General features: G+C 39.2%; 1 protein-coding gene across 2 annotated transcripts in view; it reads left to right on the top strand.

Moving 5' to 3' along the window:
- The window catches only part of ALK (ALK receptor tyrosine kinase), a 313097-nt gene that overhangs the window by 96439 nt on the left and 200919 nt on the right, over nucleotides 1-15739 (top strand). For both annotated transcript variants that reach the window (XM_039569696.1, XM_039569697.1), the window contains exon 3: nucleotides 294-458. In XM_039569696.1, the coding sequence (XP_039425630.1) occupies nucleotides 294-458 (165 nt within the window). The remainder of the gene's footprint in view (nucleotides 1-293; nucleotides 459-15739) is intronic.

The following is a 15739-nucleotide window of genomic DNA, read 5'->3' on the forward strand; positions in this document are numbered from 1 at the left end:
TGAGCTGCCCTTTGACCTGTCCTGAAGGGGAATTACTGGCTCTTGGGCATTCCTTTTGATTTGCTGCTGCCTCCGTAATGAACCTCTCTGTGTGGCCCATTTCAGGCCCATTTTTCCTGTCTGTTTATGGAATTCCCTATTTCTTTCTGCCTCATTATGGAAAAAACCAAGCCCTAACTTACTGAAGTATAAAATGAGTGTGCATACACGTGTGTATGTGTACGTACCTTCCAGCACAGAGGACATGGGATTTAATTAACCTAGTGTGTTGCATGTCCATTTTCTTTTTCCAGTATTTGACTGCAACTTTGAATCTCCTTGTGAGCTGGAATATTCCTTTACCTCAAAAGATCAGGAAACCCCCAACAACGCCTGGGTCAGACTGAGTGCAGAGGAAATCTTGCATCTAGACCTCCTGGATGGGCCCGAGAGAGATCACTCTGAGAGCACACCCAAAGGTAAGATGAATGCAACTGTGCAATGTCATCAGTTGTGGTTAGTTTTAAAATGAAAACACCCTTGCTTCTACCCCTCAAAATAACCCTAACGGAAAATCCCCAAACCCCACGCAGGCAACCATGTCTTCCTGAAGTACTAAAGACAGCTATAGTCCCTTTGCTTCAGCAGATAATGAGTAAAAACCAAGTGACAAACAAAAGGAGAACGTGTTCTGCACAGGAGATATCTGTTTTCATCTAAAGACAAGCTTGATTGTATATCTGGGAAGCAAAGTATCAAATATAGTCTTGTGTAATATCTGATTTGGGCTGGCCCATGCCATGGATGATACTTGGATGAGAACTGTACTATGGTGCCTGTGTTTAAGGTCATTCAGTGTTTGGAAGAGTCTGGTCTTTGCTCTAGGTTCTGTTTACCACTTGTGTGTTTGCAGACCATTTTAGGCAATATCCTTTTGTCCAGGGCTTAGGTTGTCTGTTTGGTAAGAAAACAAAAGATGGGCTTTGTCCTTAATATAAGAAAAAAGAACCTGTCTCTAAAGAGAGCTAGGAGGTTTCAAAAGATGGGAGTGCAGCAGACTTTTTTCTTTTCTTGGAAAAAGATTTGGTTTGTTGGAATTACTTTTCCTGCTTATGACCATATCTGTGAACAGCAGCATATTTCATTAAGATTGTAAGTTCTGAAAAATTTTTAGATATATTTGTGCTCTTCTAATCCTGGAAAAGCAGAAAAATTCTTAACGTCCTTTCAGCTTAGTGACACCTGCTTGGAACCTTTCTCTAGAGGGTGGTGTTGATCAGAATGGACCTACAAAAATGGAAATGGGGGAGTTAAAGCTACAAACTTTATCCAGGAAAACAAAGAGGTGTCAGGAAGGACAACAAAAATTACAAGGTATATGGAACAGTTTCCATAGTAGGAAAAACTAAACAGACAAAGATACTCTATTCCATCTGCGGTGGCAGGGGTTAGAGGTCTTTAAAATGCAGTTTGAAGAGCATTGGAAAGCAGCTGTGAAGTGGTGGGTTCCAGGTTTTTGAACAAGCAAGCAGAGACATTTTTCATGTAGTACTTGAATAAACGGTGCTAATAAAATACATGAATTAATGTTATGGGGCCAGAAGTGTGCGTAAGTTTAAAGAAAGTTCAGATGAATTCTTGCAGACTACATTCATCACTGGATGTTTAATTCAACAGTCTGTTTAGACTCAAGAAGCCTCTTACACAGAAGGCTGCAAGTGAAAGGATCCTTTTCTTAGAAGCCAGCATTAAAGACAGAATTTGACTTTGCAGAGCTGCAGTCTGATTGCTTGTAACAGTTCTTATGTTCAGGCAAATACTGAGGAAATTTTCTGTGGTGCTTTCATTCATATTCTGTTTTCTCATCCATACCAACAGTAGAGTACTTTTCCCCAGATAGACATTGTAAATTAACTTTTAAGGCCCGTTGATTCATCAGCCGACCAAGTCATTTTGGTGTGATCTGTGTCGTGTGTAAAGCAGATGGACCACATTTGTGCTGCATGCAAATATCTTCTAATTTCCACATCAATGAACATCCACACGCGTACTGAATTTCTTGCTACAAAGATACAGTTCTGGGAAAGTTTGAGGTAAATCAGAATGTCTGTTTTGTTCTTCTGTTTCTTAAATTCTAGTGCAAGCTGGCTGCCCCTGAAATTTAGGAGTTAAAACCTTGTTTTGAATTGAGAAGAATAGCTGTCACTTCTCTGGAGTGGGGAAAAAATGGGGAAAATCCACAAGGAAGTAAATGTATTGTTCCAGCTAAAGAGCCTGGCCAGGTCTCCATGATGCTACACATTGTCAATGTATGATTCTTTTGGATTCTTTTCAGTAAAGTTGTACCTTTGTCTAACTCAGTTTTATGTATCTGTCAAAGCAGAAGAAAGGGAGACTGTAGCCTGAAACCAAAGGTGGTATTAGTTGATGATTTCTGATTGCTTATTGGGTTAAAATTCCATTTCTAAGCCCAAAGTTTGGGGGTTCTCACCTGGAATATAGGCAATTTAGGCTGAAACTTGTGTTCTGCTGTTTGCTTCTATTCTGAGGGGCAGGTAACCAGTGTCAAATTGATTAAGTGGATTTAGATTTGTGGGGCATCAGGGTGGATTATTTTGTGTGGTTTATTTGCTTGTGTATGTTTGTTTTTACCAGGCATGTTGGACATAGTGGTAATTTTTTCTCAGTAGAGCTGTAGGTCTGCAACTCATCGATGACTGTAACTCTTGCATGTATAAAGACTCATTTGAAAATCAACACTTGGAGCTAGCATCTCTCTATTTTAAATCACTTTAATTACAGCTGTTTGGCATAGATAGTTGTGTGGTCTGTTTCAATCTGAAATAATTAAGCACAGTAGTTCCAACCCCCACTGTTTCCTGCAAATTGTACTTGCAATTATCTCAATCTTGTTTCATCTCCTTTGCAGACAGTAATGCACAGAGATAAACAGATAGCTTAACTAGATTTTGGGATGGTTTAGCTCATCCTTGTCACTTGGTTATCAAGTCATGGCAAGACATTGATAGAGACAAATGCCTCTGCTATGATTCATTAGGCTTCACACGAGTTTCTGTAAAATGTTCAGTAGAAAATCATTGGGAGATCTTCCAAAGAGAGACATTGGAAGAATTTCTGTATTTTTGCCCCTGTCCCAGCAGCATGATACAGCTCAGTGTCAAGAAATCAGAAGAAGTCAGCATGGATTAAGGCTCCTAGAGTAAGAACAAACTTCTGGTGTCTCAGCATCTGGTCACAGTCACAGCTGAGCAATCCACTTACTTGGCATGTTCAGCGTGTAGTGTCACACAAATCATTGATCTTGTGGATAGGAATAGATGGTGAGGTGGCAGAGTTTGATATTAAATTATTCAGGGTAAAAGATTGAAAGTCTAGTTGCAAGGAATTGGAAAGGGATGCTTAACCAGCGAATAGTGGCAGGTGAAATTTAGTGCAGATTGTTTGAATTGAGGTGGTGGGGGAGACAATCAGAGTTTGACATACATGCAGGCAGATTCTGACCTGGTTACCATCACTTAAGCTGATTTAGGGGTAAGAATAGAGCTGTGAAAGCATCACCTCAGTAACAGTCACAAAGTAAATGTGATGTGGGGGGCTTACTGGGGAGGGAGTGGAAAACAGGAACATGCTATAGTATAAATGTGTGGGGCAGCTGTATTTAGAACTCAGTCTTCTATTCTAGATCCCATGCATCAAAAATCTTTTCGTGCAGCTGGGAAAGTTTTTGAAAAAATGGAAACAAAGATGATAAAGTATGTAGTGGCTGTCTTCTAGGAACACTTAACTAGCACTACCCTGCCTGAAAGAGGCATCTAAAGGAATACATTCAGAGTTGTACAGGAATCACAGAAATTTATAAAATCTTTATAAAATATGTATAAAGGTTTATAAACTCCCAAGGGTTTGTAAAGCACGGAAAGGATGAGTACAGAAGGAATAGTTGATATTTCTTCTAACACAGTATTGGACAGCATCAAGCAAAATTAGTAGATGTCAGGCAAAACAAAAGGAGATCCTTCAGTATTTAACAAACAGTGAAACTCTGGAACTTTCTTCCCAGGGTAGTGTTGGTGCTGAAACCTTCTGTGGGTATGCAAGTTGACAGGATATATGCAGGGAAGAACAATTACAGCCACTAAATTCTCTACAGAACCTTTTTTGGCTCAGAAAGTCCTTGTGCGACAGGTTCCTGAAGGTCAGGAGTGGTGGGGGACAACTTTGTTTGTTCTCCCTGTTCATACATTCTTTCCAATGTATTTCCACCTGTCTCTTTTCAGAGCCAGATGTTGAAAGTTAATGGATCTTTGGTCTGGTAGGGTCGGTGTGGTGGTTTGTCCCTCCCTCACCTCCCAGCCCAGGCTTAGGTTCCCTTTGAAAAAGGATAGAAATGTACAAACAGTTTTAGACTAATTTAGAGAGTCAGAGAAAAGCTGCTATTTAAACATTTACTGGTATTTGCTCTTCTGTTAAAGCCTTGGGAATGCTAACAAACCATGCAAAAATATCAAGTATTTGGTAGGAAGAACTGCAGGGCTGTTTGCCTATATAAATGTAGCTTAGGGAGGCTATCAAAGTTTTGATTTTTAAAATTTGTGCTAAAATGCTTCACTCTCCTCTGTTCCCCACATCTTGTAAGCAGACCAGTGAGGGACAGAATCACTGGTGTATCTGCCAATTAGGGCCCTTAAGATCTGCTGGAGTAACTCACATTTCCAAGTCTGGTTTATGTAACTTTCTGTAGGGTCAGAGATTTAAGGTTAAAGTTCCACTGATGTGCTAAAGATTGACAGAAAAACCTCCCCTGCTGGGATCTGAATTGGGCCTGTACATGCTGAAATGAGTAGGCAATCCATTGTGGATTACTAGGCTTCTTTTAATTCATGAATAAGCAAAAATATGGCATAAAAAATTCAAGCATTCTGCATCACTGACTGCATTTATTTATTTTGACAAGTGTGATTAATTTTTAATTATTCATGATCCTTCATAATATATTATACCAGCAAATGCACTGCAGTCTATTGTAATGAAATATGAGGAAATGGAGATCTTGCAACTGTGGCACTATTTCCTAAGGAGATGACCCAGTCTGTGGTTAGAAGCAAGGAGTTTGTAGACCAAGGAAGCTGCGCTTTCAGCTGTGTGGATGTAAGTGTTTGTCATGTTCTAGGTAGAGTCATTTGCCTCTCTGATAAACCTGAAATGGGTCAAACCAACCATAAATTCTGTGCCTTTCAACTCTTGAGTCAAACCCAGGGTATGGGGGCCTCTAGGATACAGCACTGAGTTTGACATCCATCATGGATTATTTGACAGCCACCAGCAAGTGGGGCTTTTCAGAGTTCACCTCTCCTGTTACCTTATTGCAGTGCTTGTATTTTCCCTCCTCCAGAGAAGCACTGGCTCAGCTTCTTGCAATGCTGTGCTCCCCAGAGACACAATTGTGGTCAGTAATTGTGGTCCCCGATCTGAGACCACAGCTGGGGCTTCATACGGAGTCAAATCTTACAAAGAAGAGAGAGAACCACTAGTACAAATTAATCCATTGTATTTAAGGAGGCAGGACCAGCAGCAGCTGGACCCAAAACAACTGCACACAGACTGAGTCCAGGTCTGATCAAATGTCAGAGTGATCTGTTTCTAACCGTAAATGCAGTTTTATGCAGGAAGGATTGGAGTCTTTACCATTCCTGACTGTGGTTATGCAAGCGGGTTGCCTGCTCTTTTTTTAAATCTTGTGATTCTAGATCAAGCAAGTGAATTTCTGCTTCTGTGATTTAAAGGCTTCAGGACCAGGAAAATATGCAGGTGCTTGATAAAAATTTCTGATGAAGAGATAAGTTGTGGCAGTATGACCACCATTCCAAATAAAAATCAAAAAAGTAATAAGCCACCCTGCAAATGTGAGCACCAGTTGAGACAACTTCCTAATGGAAAATGTAGATTAAACTTTCATGAAGGATGGCAGGGGAAGTGGGAGATTAATGAGGACAGTGCCTTAACCAGCCACTGATCAGTTGAAAAGCTCTTATGTAAGTTCTAAAGCAAGAAGTATCTGCATATTGTGTTAATGTGGTTTTAATTTTTGTAATTATTACTAAAGAAATAGAGCAAGGCTAAGGCACTGAGCATATTAGCAAATGGGAGATAATGAACTGCAGGATTATAAAATGGCCTCTGTCTTTAATTTATGATTCATCAGACAAAGAAGAATGAGGTGGATAATAAAAGATAACAAATAATATTTTCTTTCAGATTATCACTTTATTAACAAAACAGTAGAGTATAAATCATTGTGGGCTTGCAAGAAATAAGTAGGTGAGAAGTTATTTTTCAAGTAAAACTGAAGCAGAAAAAATACTCATATCACTTTAAATTCCACAAAAAAAAAAAGTGGGGGGGGGGGAATTCTCTCAGAAAAAGATAGCTATTTACCAGGGGAAAGAATAAAGAGTAAAGAGAGTAGCTGGGCTCACACTAGACAGACAGAAGTTTTCCCTTTACATTAATTCTTATACTGGTTTGAGGATATGCCTTGATCTCATAGAATTGATCCAGCTTATGTGTCTTTTGAACAAGATACCACAGGTATTTCTTATTTACTAAATCATTACATGGAGTTCGAGATCTTGACACCTTAGGCCTGGAAAAAGAAACATCAAACCAAGAATTGTTTTCTCAGGAGAATTTCTGATTGGAAGAAAAATGTTTTTGAACCTATCACAAGTTTTGACAAAAAACTTGCAGACCTGAATGTTTACTGCATCTGACTCTTTAATGCTGGAGAAGAACGTGATCATCCTGGCCTGCAAAGGTTCAATCCAGATGGTTGAATAGTCCTTAAAAAGATACTGCTGTATCTTTTTAAGGTGCTGATACCACCCTAGTTTTATTATTTATATGCTGCAGGTATCCCACGAAGGTTTGTGAACATTTGTACTTTTGCACTTTCATTTAGTTCAAGTGGGATTCAGTTTCCTATTATTTTCCTCTTTAAGATTTAGTCAGTGGAAGTAATTATTGAGTGTGAGTTGAAGGATCAGCTACATACCACAAGCAAAACAGTAGAAGAATTAAGTGAGGTCTGGAAATAACGTAGACTGAAAATTATTCATCAATCCTATTGCAAATGAGAGGTTTATGGATTTGTAGGGATGACTATCAAGTTCTCTGTATACAAAAAGGGGGTTTAGAATTAAAAATAATTTTTACAGTGAATAGTTCTGGCTGTTCTAGATGAGATTTAGATTTTAATACTCAATTTGGCAACATAAGAGTATCAAGTGTTACAACACATACCCATAGGAATTTATGCAACATTAAGACACTAAATGCAAACCAAACTTGCTTCTAGAGTCCACTGGGCTGTGGAGAAGGAAAGATACAGCCTTTTTATAAGGATCAGATTCCAGCTCATGCACTGTCAGTACAAAAAAATGGACCAGGTGTTCCTAGCATTTTGCAGCTTGCTCTTCTCATTAGGAATACACTTGTACTTTGTTATTGCAAAATTATTTCCTTTTAATGAGCCTGCTCTAAAGAGGCAAATTATTGTCTCGCTGCAGGACAGCGTGTTTGTTTATAGAGTAGGTATGTATTTATGCAGACTGTGGAGAAGCACGTGGGTTTGTTGATTTTTTAGAAATCTTGTTTGTTTATTCCTTAATTCAGTGAAGACTTGCATGCAACTCAACATCCAGCAGTCTCTTCCCCAAGCTGAAGAAGAAAAATTAATTTCAGTGTGCATGAGATGTTAGCATGCTCTAATGCCTTGCTGCATACCTGTGACTAATGTACTCCAACAAGTATATCCAGAAAAGGCAGAGACAATGAAGAATAAATGGGTTGTAAAATGGTCTCTTTCTCACTCCTAATGACAGTTTCTCCTTGGCAAGATGAGAGGCATATTAAAAGGACAGCTGGAGGGAAGTGTGTCCTGCTCTCGGCTGCGTTTGACCTTTGTATAGGAAAAGACTACTGGATTAACACACATATGTAAATTTTTTTCCCTCCACAATGTAGGGACAGTGTCCTTTATCACCAAATGCTCATGTGTGCCCATGCACATGTTGTGTTCAGAGGGTTTTCTAAATATAACTTTTTAAGCACTGAAAACTCACATTTGTGCAAAAAAATACTCAATGGATTAGTACATTATTTGGTAGTTTTGATCTCTTTCTAGCCTACCTGCTGCTTCGATTTTCTGTGGGTTTATTTTTTTACCACGCAGTGACAGCTCACACATATGGCTCTGCACACAAAAATATAATGTATGGTAAAGAAGTATCAGCAAGACCCTGTGAGCCTGGCAGCCCCTTGGCTGCATTTTGGCAATCCTTCCCAAGCATGGTCTAACTATATCCATTGCCAAGTACTACAATACCCTGTGCTTCTTCAGCACTTCACCCGGAGGCTCTGAGAATGCTCTACTAAACAAGGCACTTCGTATGGTTTTGAAGAGTTGGGAGAAGGGTTTCTGCCTGTTGTCAGAGAGAAACCAAAGCCCAGCGTGGTTAAATCAGTAGCCCAAGGTGAGTTGTGTTCCCCACTGTGCCAAACCTGTGTCCCTTGCACCTTAATCAGTACTAACAATTGTTGGGGCCTGCTGGTCACCAGCGTTTTTTTCATGAAGTTGGCTTGCTCCACATTTAATGAATAGATGTTATCATGTGGGATTTTCTACACAACTCTTTTGTGAGATTATGTTAAAAGCATTATCAAATTGACAAGAACTGGAATATTTTTGCTCTTATTCACATCAATGATAGTGTTGTATTACAGTAGGTATCTTACACACCTGTGCTTGGATGAATACATTAAAAGAGAGTCACAGAACTTTAAAAGATAAAAGGTTTTACTGCTGTGACTCTTGCCAAGAACAAAGTCCAGCTAACTAATCAGAGATAAGAAATTGTTAATTTGGAACCATGATGAAGAAAATATCATTTTCCTGACTGATTCAGTCAGGATCTTAGAGTGGATGTAGCTAAACCCAAGTACAGTTTAACCATTTTGTCAGGTAAATTTGGGTAAAGAGAAGATTGATTTTTAGCATTTCTGTAATTGGTTTTCTGATGACATTTCAGTTGTTTAGATGATGGTATATAAAGGATGTGCTGGTACCAATGCTTTTGTAATATCTCGTTTTTGGGAAGACACAATTACATGTACTTATTCAGAGGTGTTGCAAGAAGTATTCCCCTAGCCATGCCTTCAGAGGTTAAATCTGACAGAAATTGTCAATGTTAAAGCTCACCAAAGTAGTTTTACCTTTACCTTGAAGGGATGGGACCCTCTGAGCTTAGTTGTTTTCTCTTATAGAAGCTTAAACTCGGCATGCTTATTTTATCCCCCTCAAAATAACCAAAGAAGGTTGCAGAGTTAAAGACAGGATACTGAATGAGAATTCTGCTTTCTGTCTTTAAAAAATAAATTTCATAATACCATGCAATGCCTGTTTTGGTGGCCCCAAGCAACTTGCCTAGATTCTAATGAATAATCATCCTTTCAATTATGAGCTAGAAGCTATCCCTGAAGTTTCATCTGTTTTCTTTGTTTGCTTGTTTTGAGAGCACAGTGATTAAACAGATGGTGTAATGCATGAAGATGAGAATGGCCATACTGGGAGAGCAGGAGAGGGAAGAAAACTGATGGCTGGACTTCCCCAGATGTTCTCTCACTCTTCAGACAGGCTGTGCCAGACGCTGTGCACTGAGGGGAGCAATAGAACATAGCCCTTCGTGTTTAGTTGTAACTCTGCTGGGGAGCACACTACAGTATCTCCTTGTTGATTTGGGATCTCCAGTCCTAGACCCTGCTCTTGTGTTGAGTAGCACTTCCTTTCTATGCAATAAATTACACTGTGTGTCCCACTCGTGGTAAGGAAATGGCTTTCTCCAAGTCCCTGTGAGTCCCTTTAGTCTCAACAGTTCAGGCTTTCTCATCTATCAAATGCAAGCAATTTAGAAATGCTTGGCCTTCATCTTTCACCTTCCCCAACTAAACAGGATTTTATAAAATTTGAATAGGAGAGACTATCTTTTGTTAAAATACTATGTTTTAAAAATATAATTTATAATTTGCATTAATGGTTCCTCAGCTGGAAAGTCCGATGAAAGTCAGCTTTGTTAGCTGAATGCTCCAGTGTCACAACAGAGGTGAGACAAGCAAGGACCCCTTACTTCTAAATGGCATTTCCTTAAGAATTCAAGAAATGTAATAGCGGGCTTTTAGCCATTGTTCTACATTTTTTCTTCTTTCTATTCTATGTCTGTGAGCAGATCTAACCACTCTTCTGGGAGAGACTGTCTTTCTGAATTATCTGTTGTAAACATGAGTAAAAAAGGTGATGAGTGGATTTCTCCACATTTGAAAAGATGTTCAAACAGCAGAAGCAGAAGATATGTTACTTGCCATTGCCTGTGTTAAAAGGATAAACCTGATGAAGGACTGAACTACAATAATTCACCTTGTGTGTTGCTGTTAGTGGGGGACATGTTGCTGCTTTCCTCTGCTTCCAGGGGGGAAGTGGAAAGGTCAGGCACTGAAAGGAAGCATTTTACTGTGTACCACATGTAGGCATCTCTGGCAGTCATTTAGAACTTTGCAAGGCATATAAACAGCATAATAAAGGTTAGATCACAACTCCTTCTCACCTGTCACAGTAGATTTGTTTATCAGAGAAAAACCCAAGCTGCAGAGCTCCAGTATTGATTTTGAGCAGAAGGTTCAAGGATGTCCTGTTTTCAAGGTGTTTATTCAGAGCATGGAAGAAACATAAAGCCCATGTTAAAACAACATTATGATGCAGGTTTAATTCCACTCTCTATGTTTTTCCTGAAGGTGTGAAAGCATTTGAGGAGGAGACAGAGGATGTTTTATATTTGACTGCTCTAAAAAATGACAGCTTTTCAGACTATCCCGTATGGATAGAGCAAGCCCTGCCTGCCTGCCTGAGTTGACCCTACATGTCAACAAGGTCACTTTGAGGTGAAAGTTTGCTGTGACACACAGCTTGGGATTTTACATACTGAGCTTTCTTAGACTGGGGGAAAAGATCATTCTGGTGGCCTCAGTGCCCAGTTGCACAGTAGGGAAAGATATTTTATTTCTCTAGGTTTACCCATCCAGCTGTCTAAGGGCGATATATTCAGTGTTACTATGTTATTAACAAATCAAGATTTCTGAGGAACTAATTGCTTGGATAGTTGATCTTTGTTTTATTGTTAATTAAGGGTAAAAAGCAAGAATATGAGAAGGTATTACAAAACATTGTATAACTTAGTTCAGAAACTGTGGCTTACACCCAAAGTAATGACCTTGTCAATGACTAACCAACGCAAAGGGGTCTGTTAAGCAAGAATGGGTTCTAAAAGCAACTACTTAGTAAAGATGCCAGGCCATTTGCAGCAACAGCTGAGTGAACAGCAACAATTAATATTTTCAATGGCAATTTTTTTTTAAGGCATTTTTTTAAGTATGACTACCAGGGTAGTGTATCTAGCTGGTTGTCTTATCCATCAGTGGAGAAAGGTGAATAAAGTGTAGATGAGTTTTAGCTTTGAAGGACTTGATCACCTAATTAGAGAACTGAAAATCTGCATCCCAGTTACACTGAAAAAAAATCCAGTGATAATTGCAATGGCTTTGAAGCAAGGGATGATTAAAATGTACTCCAGGCCTTTTCAAGGTTGGTGCTTGACTTGCTGCAGGCAACTCTCTGTGGTCACCTTGCAAAATGGATGGTTAATGGCAGGTATTTTCTGTTCAATAAGTGATTTTTGTTATATGTAAGGCTGAACTGAATATGGAGACTTCTGGAATATTTGGGGTGTTTGGATGGAGCACTATTATTCCCAATTGCCTTAAAATTAAAAAATACTCAAAAACTAAAAGTTAAAATGCTGGCTGTTTAGAAGCTGACTGTTGGCTTCCATTAACACTACACCTCCTGTTCTGTTGTACAGTGGGCTTTTGCCATGACTTGGTGACAAGGCTAAGGGTTGTTTCACTGCAGATGAAATGCTGGGAATTGGTGTTCAGGTTTTCCTTGCAATGAGGAGAAATACCCTTGCAAAATCCTGTTAGAGCTAATATGCTTCCAATAATATTGGTGCTGTGCATTTGCTTATGTGCTTAAATGAATGATTGTGTAATAGATGAGTGCTGTTTGAAGCTGAGAGCTTCCATTTCTTGTCACTGACTTACAGGGGAAGGTGTCTGTCTGGACAGGTAAGGGCAGCTGTAAGAATGTGCTGGAGTAGGGTCAGCGCTCGAGTGGTTGTTGACCTGTACTGTCATTACAGAGTGAGTGACAAAGTGTAATTGAAATAACTGGGCTCCAACCAGCTGAGGGACCTCACCTGGGTGTAAAGCACTACTTAACTTGTGGGAAGAGCTTTTTTGCATGGAGGAGTTTGGCCGGCATATCCTTGAATTAAGAGATAGGAATTGGCTGCGCGTAAAAGAGAAACATTGAAGGCAATGCTTTTAACCACTGTCTATTGTGTTTTGAGTTTATTTTATCTGAATGAAACGAAGCCTTTCAAAGTGCTTTGTCGGTGGGCAGGTGAAATGTACTTCATTACAGCTACAAATTGATTGCTCTGTGCCTCAGTCAATATTATATCCATTAACTCTTCTCAGGGGTGGGGCACCAAAACTGACCCTGGGTGCAAAGCTGGTAATGGGCATTGCATCGGGAATGACCCAAAGAACTTACAGAAGTTAATGAATTTGGGTTACTTGCTTGGTTACTTAGTATACTACTTTTATCAGCAAGCTGAACTTTTTAAAAATGAAACTGAGTTACGGAACAATTCCTTGTTGCTACAACTTTCGGTGGTACAAACTGAAGAAACATGAGTGAACTGCAAATTAGCTCTTCCACTCCTTAATGTAATCAAAGCCTTGATCATTTGCGTGTGGGTTGTGTTTTGCTGGGGCATTTTTTTCTGGTTTTTCTTTTTTTCTTTTTTTCTTTTTTTTTAATCTCTAAAATGCACCTTCCTGCTCTGTTCCCCTCTTCTGATTATCATCAGGTATTGTCCTTTGAAAGTGTCTTTGGGATTGCTGGATGAAAGGGTCCAGACTGCAAGAAGTGGCATTTTGCTAGCCCGGGTTTTTAATAAGCCTGTTTGTGAAATTGCTGAACAGGCTCCCAGTTTCTTATCATTGGGCTAAGGTCGGGGATGGTTTTTAAAGCCTGGGATGGTTTTTAAAGCCTGATACTGTCACAGGGTGATACAAATGTGCATTGTGTCACTGGAAGCCTTGCTGCAGGTGTGAAAGTAAGCATAGCAGCAGCTGTTTCGGCTTGTTTTTTTATTTTCTGGTGGATTTTGTTGCCATATTTGGTTTTTTGTTTTGTGGGAGGTTTTTTGAGCTTGGGGTTTTTTTATCTGGGTTTTCGGTATGGTTTTTTTGTTGTTGTTTTGGTTTTTTGTTAGTTTGGTTTGCTGTGCCTTTGTGTTTTGTTTTTTTGTTTGTTTGTTTTTTCTGTTTGTTTGGTTTTTTTTGTTGTTGTTTATTTTTGGTTGGTTTTATTTTAAACATGGGGTTAAATGCCTTTCTTATCTTAGAGATGCCAGTTGGGGTATCAGTGTCAGGAGTTAATGTTGTGCCACTTTTTCCTACCTCTGCATACTTTGTGTGCTTGAGGGAAATTAGTGTTTGTTAACTGTGGATGTTCTGCACTCACTGCATGGGATAGGGGACAGAGGAAAGGCCAGAGTGACATTTGTCTCTGCACAGAGCATTTCTGAGAGAGATCCAGGTGATCATCTTTGATCCCTTGCAGAGTTGGTATTAGACCAGCAACTTAGGTCTACAGCAACCTGTACTTCAAGCTTGTGAAACAGGTTTGTGAGGGAAGAAAGATATTTTATGAACTCTTTTGCCATTTGGCAAACTTCATTAAAGGGAGGTAGGACTCACAATTTTATTTCTCTTCAGAATTAAATCATAAGCCAATGGTGTGTACCTCAGGGAGAGGAAAACTAGGAGAGTAGCAAAGGGGATGTGTCTTGTAGAAACAGTAGCATATCTGGTTACTGGAAAAACTGCTGTAGGGTTAGGGCTGGGCAAGTTAAAGACTGGTATCTGCTCTCTGACAATAAAACATGCAAAGAACTTCTCTGTTTCTTAGGACTGCTCAAATACTTACAGAATGTGCTTAAAAAGTTGGTTAGATTGAAATGCCAGGCTTGTCTTTGCATAATTTGGTCCATGTGGCTCCACACAAGGCTGTTTGTTCTCCTTTTCAGAACAAGATAAGACCATAAGGATTTCTCTTCTGCACTACCTTTGGTCTACAAAGTACTAGCACTGAGAAAAGGAGATAATTTATCACCTTTTCCATATTACCAGATGTCTCTTTAATTGATGGGAATCTTTTTACAATCACTTTAAAGAAAAAAAATTGCTTTTGAGGAATTTTTCTCTCAATTGACAGCAACTTAATGAGGGGTTGTGACTTTGTAATCAATTTTAATTATTGTGTAGTTAATACTGCTAAAAATAACAACTTTAGCTTTGATACTAGGTGATTGATTTGTGAAGCAACTTGTAAATAATTGATCTCTTTTTCCCTAATGGTTTTTCTTTTAAAGCTTTTTAAAGTAAAAAAGGAAAAAAAAAATCAAACAAACGTTTCAGTAGCTAACACAGAGATAATGTAATGTCACAGTAACCACTGCTACCATAACTGGAGTTTTATACACTGAGAACTGTGTGTTTTAATGGTTAAACCATGAAACAGAAAATTAGTATTTCTAGGTGCTTTTCCCATTCAATCACTGACTCTGTCGGAATGTGCTCTCATGCAGCAGCCATTGCAGCTTTCAGTTTGCCAACTTTAAAATAGTGAGCAGACTCTGTCACATGTTGTAATGCTAATTAGGATCAGTTCTGGTAATGTTATTCTAGAAAAGACAGCAAAACCCTGCATCATCCCGTTATTTTCAGAATACATGTGCTCAGTTTAGAGATGACAAGATGGCTCTTTTTCTCCTCTGGTAGCTGTCAGTCCAGAAGACCAGTTTATTTTGGATTTTTCCATGCTGTCAATACTAGAGGGTCTCTGACTAGACCTTATGGCAGCCTTCTCCTCTGTTGCTATTGCACATTTTAATATTTGAGGTGAAGGTGCCCCATTCTTCATTTCCAGCATTTGTCAGCCTTGTGGCATTGGAGATTTAAATGACCTGTTAGAACAAGGCTGGTTGGAAGTATTTTAAATGAGGTGAGGCACACCAACTTATTTGGGTCTTGTTTAGAGTAGGACCACGTTCTGCATGTTTGCAAAGTGCTCTGAGTTCCTTCAGAGGGAATGTGCTATCAGTGAATATTGCTGTTCTGTGTGCAAGTGACTGTGGGCTGTTGGCAGTAATGGGACAGTGAAAATGGATTATCATTAATGCCGGCAAATACAGTTTTAATCATGTTAAAACCATATCTTTGTGAAACTAAATGAGATTTCTCATAACACAGCTACTTATTTGTATTCACCATGCATAGCACAGACTACCTCACTATTCTTAAAGCAACTACCAATCACCATGAGGAGTCAAGCAGACGCTGCATTCTCCATAATTACAAGCAATTTTCCAATTGAATTATCCCATGATTTAATTCCTTACCTTGCATCTGGAGAGCATCAGCAATGTGCAGCTGTTTTGGCTTTGAGAATTAATTGTTGCTAAATGCATTAAGAGTGGTCTTGCTGCAATGATTTCAGAAA

This window comes from Corvus cornix, chromosome 3 (assembly GCF_000738735.6).
Source record: "Corvus cornix cornix isolate S_Up_H32 chromosome 3, ASM73873v5, whole genome shotgun sequence".
Classification (NCBI taxonomy): domain Eukaryota; kingdom Metazoa; phylum Chordata; class Aves; order Passeriformes; family Corvidae; genus Corvus; species Corvus cornix.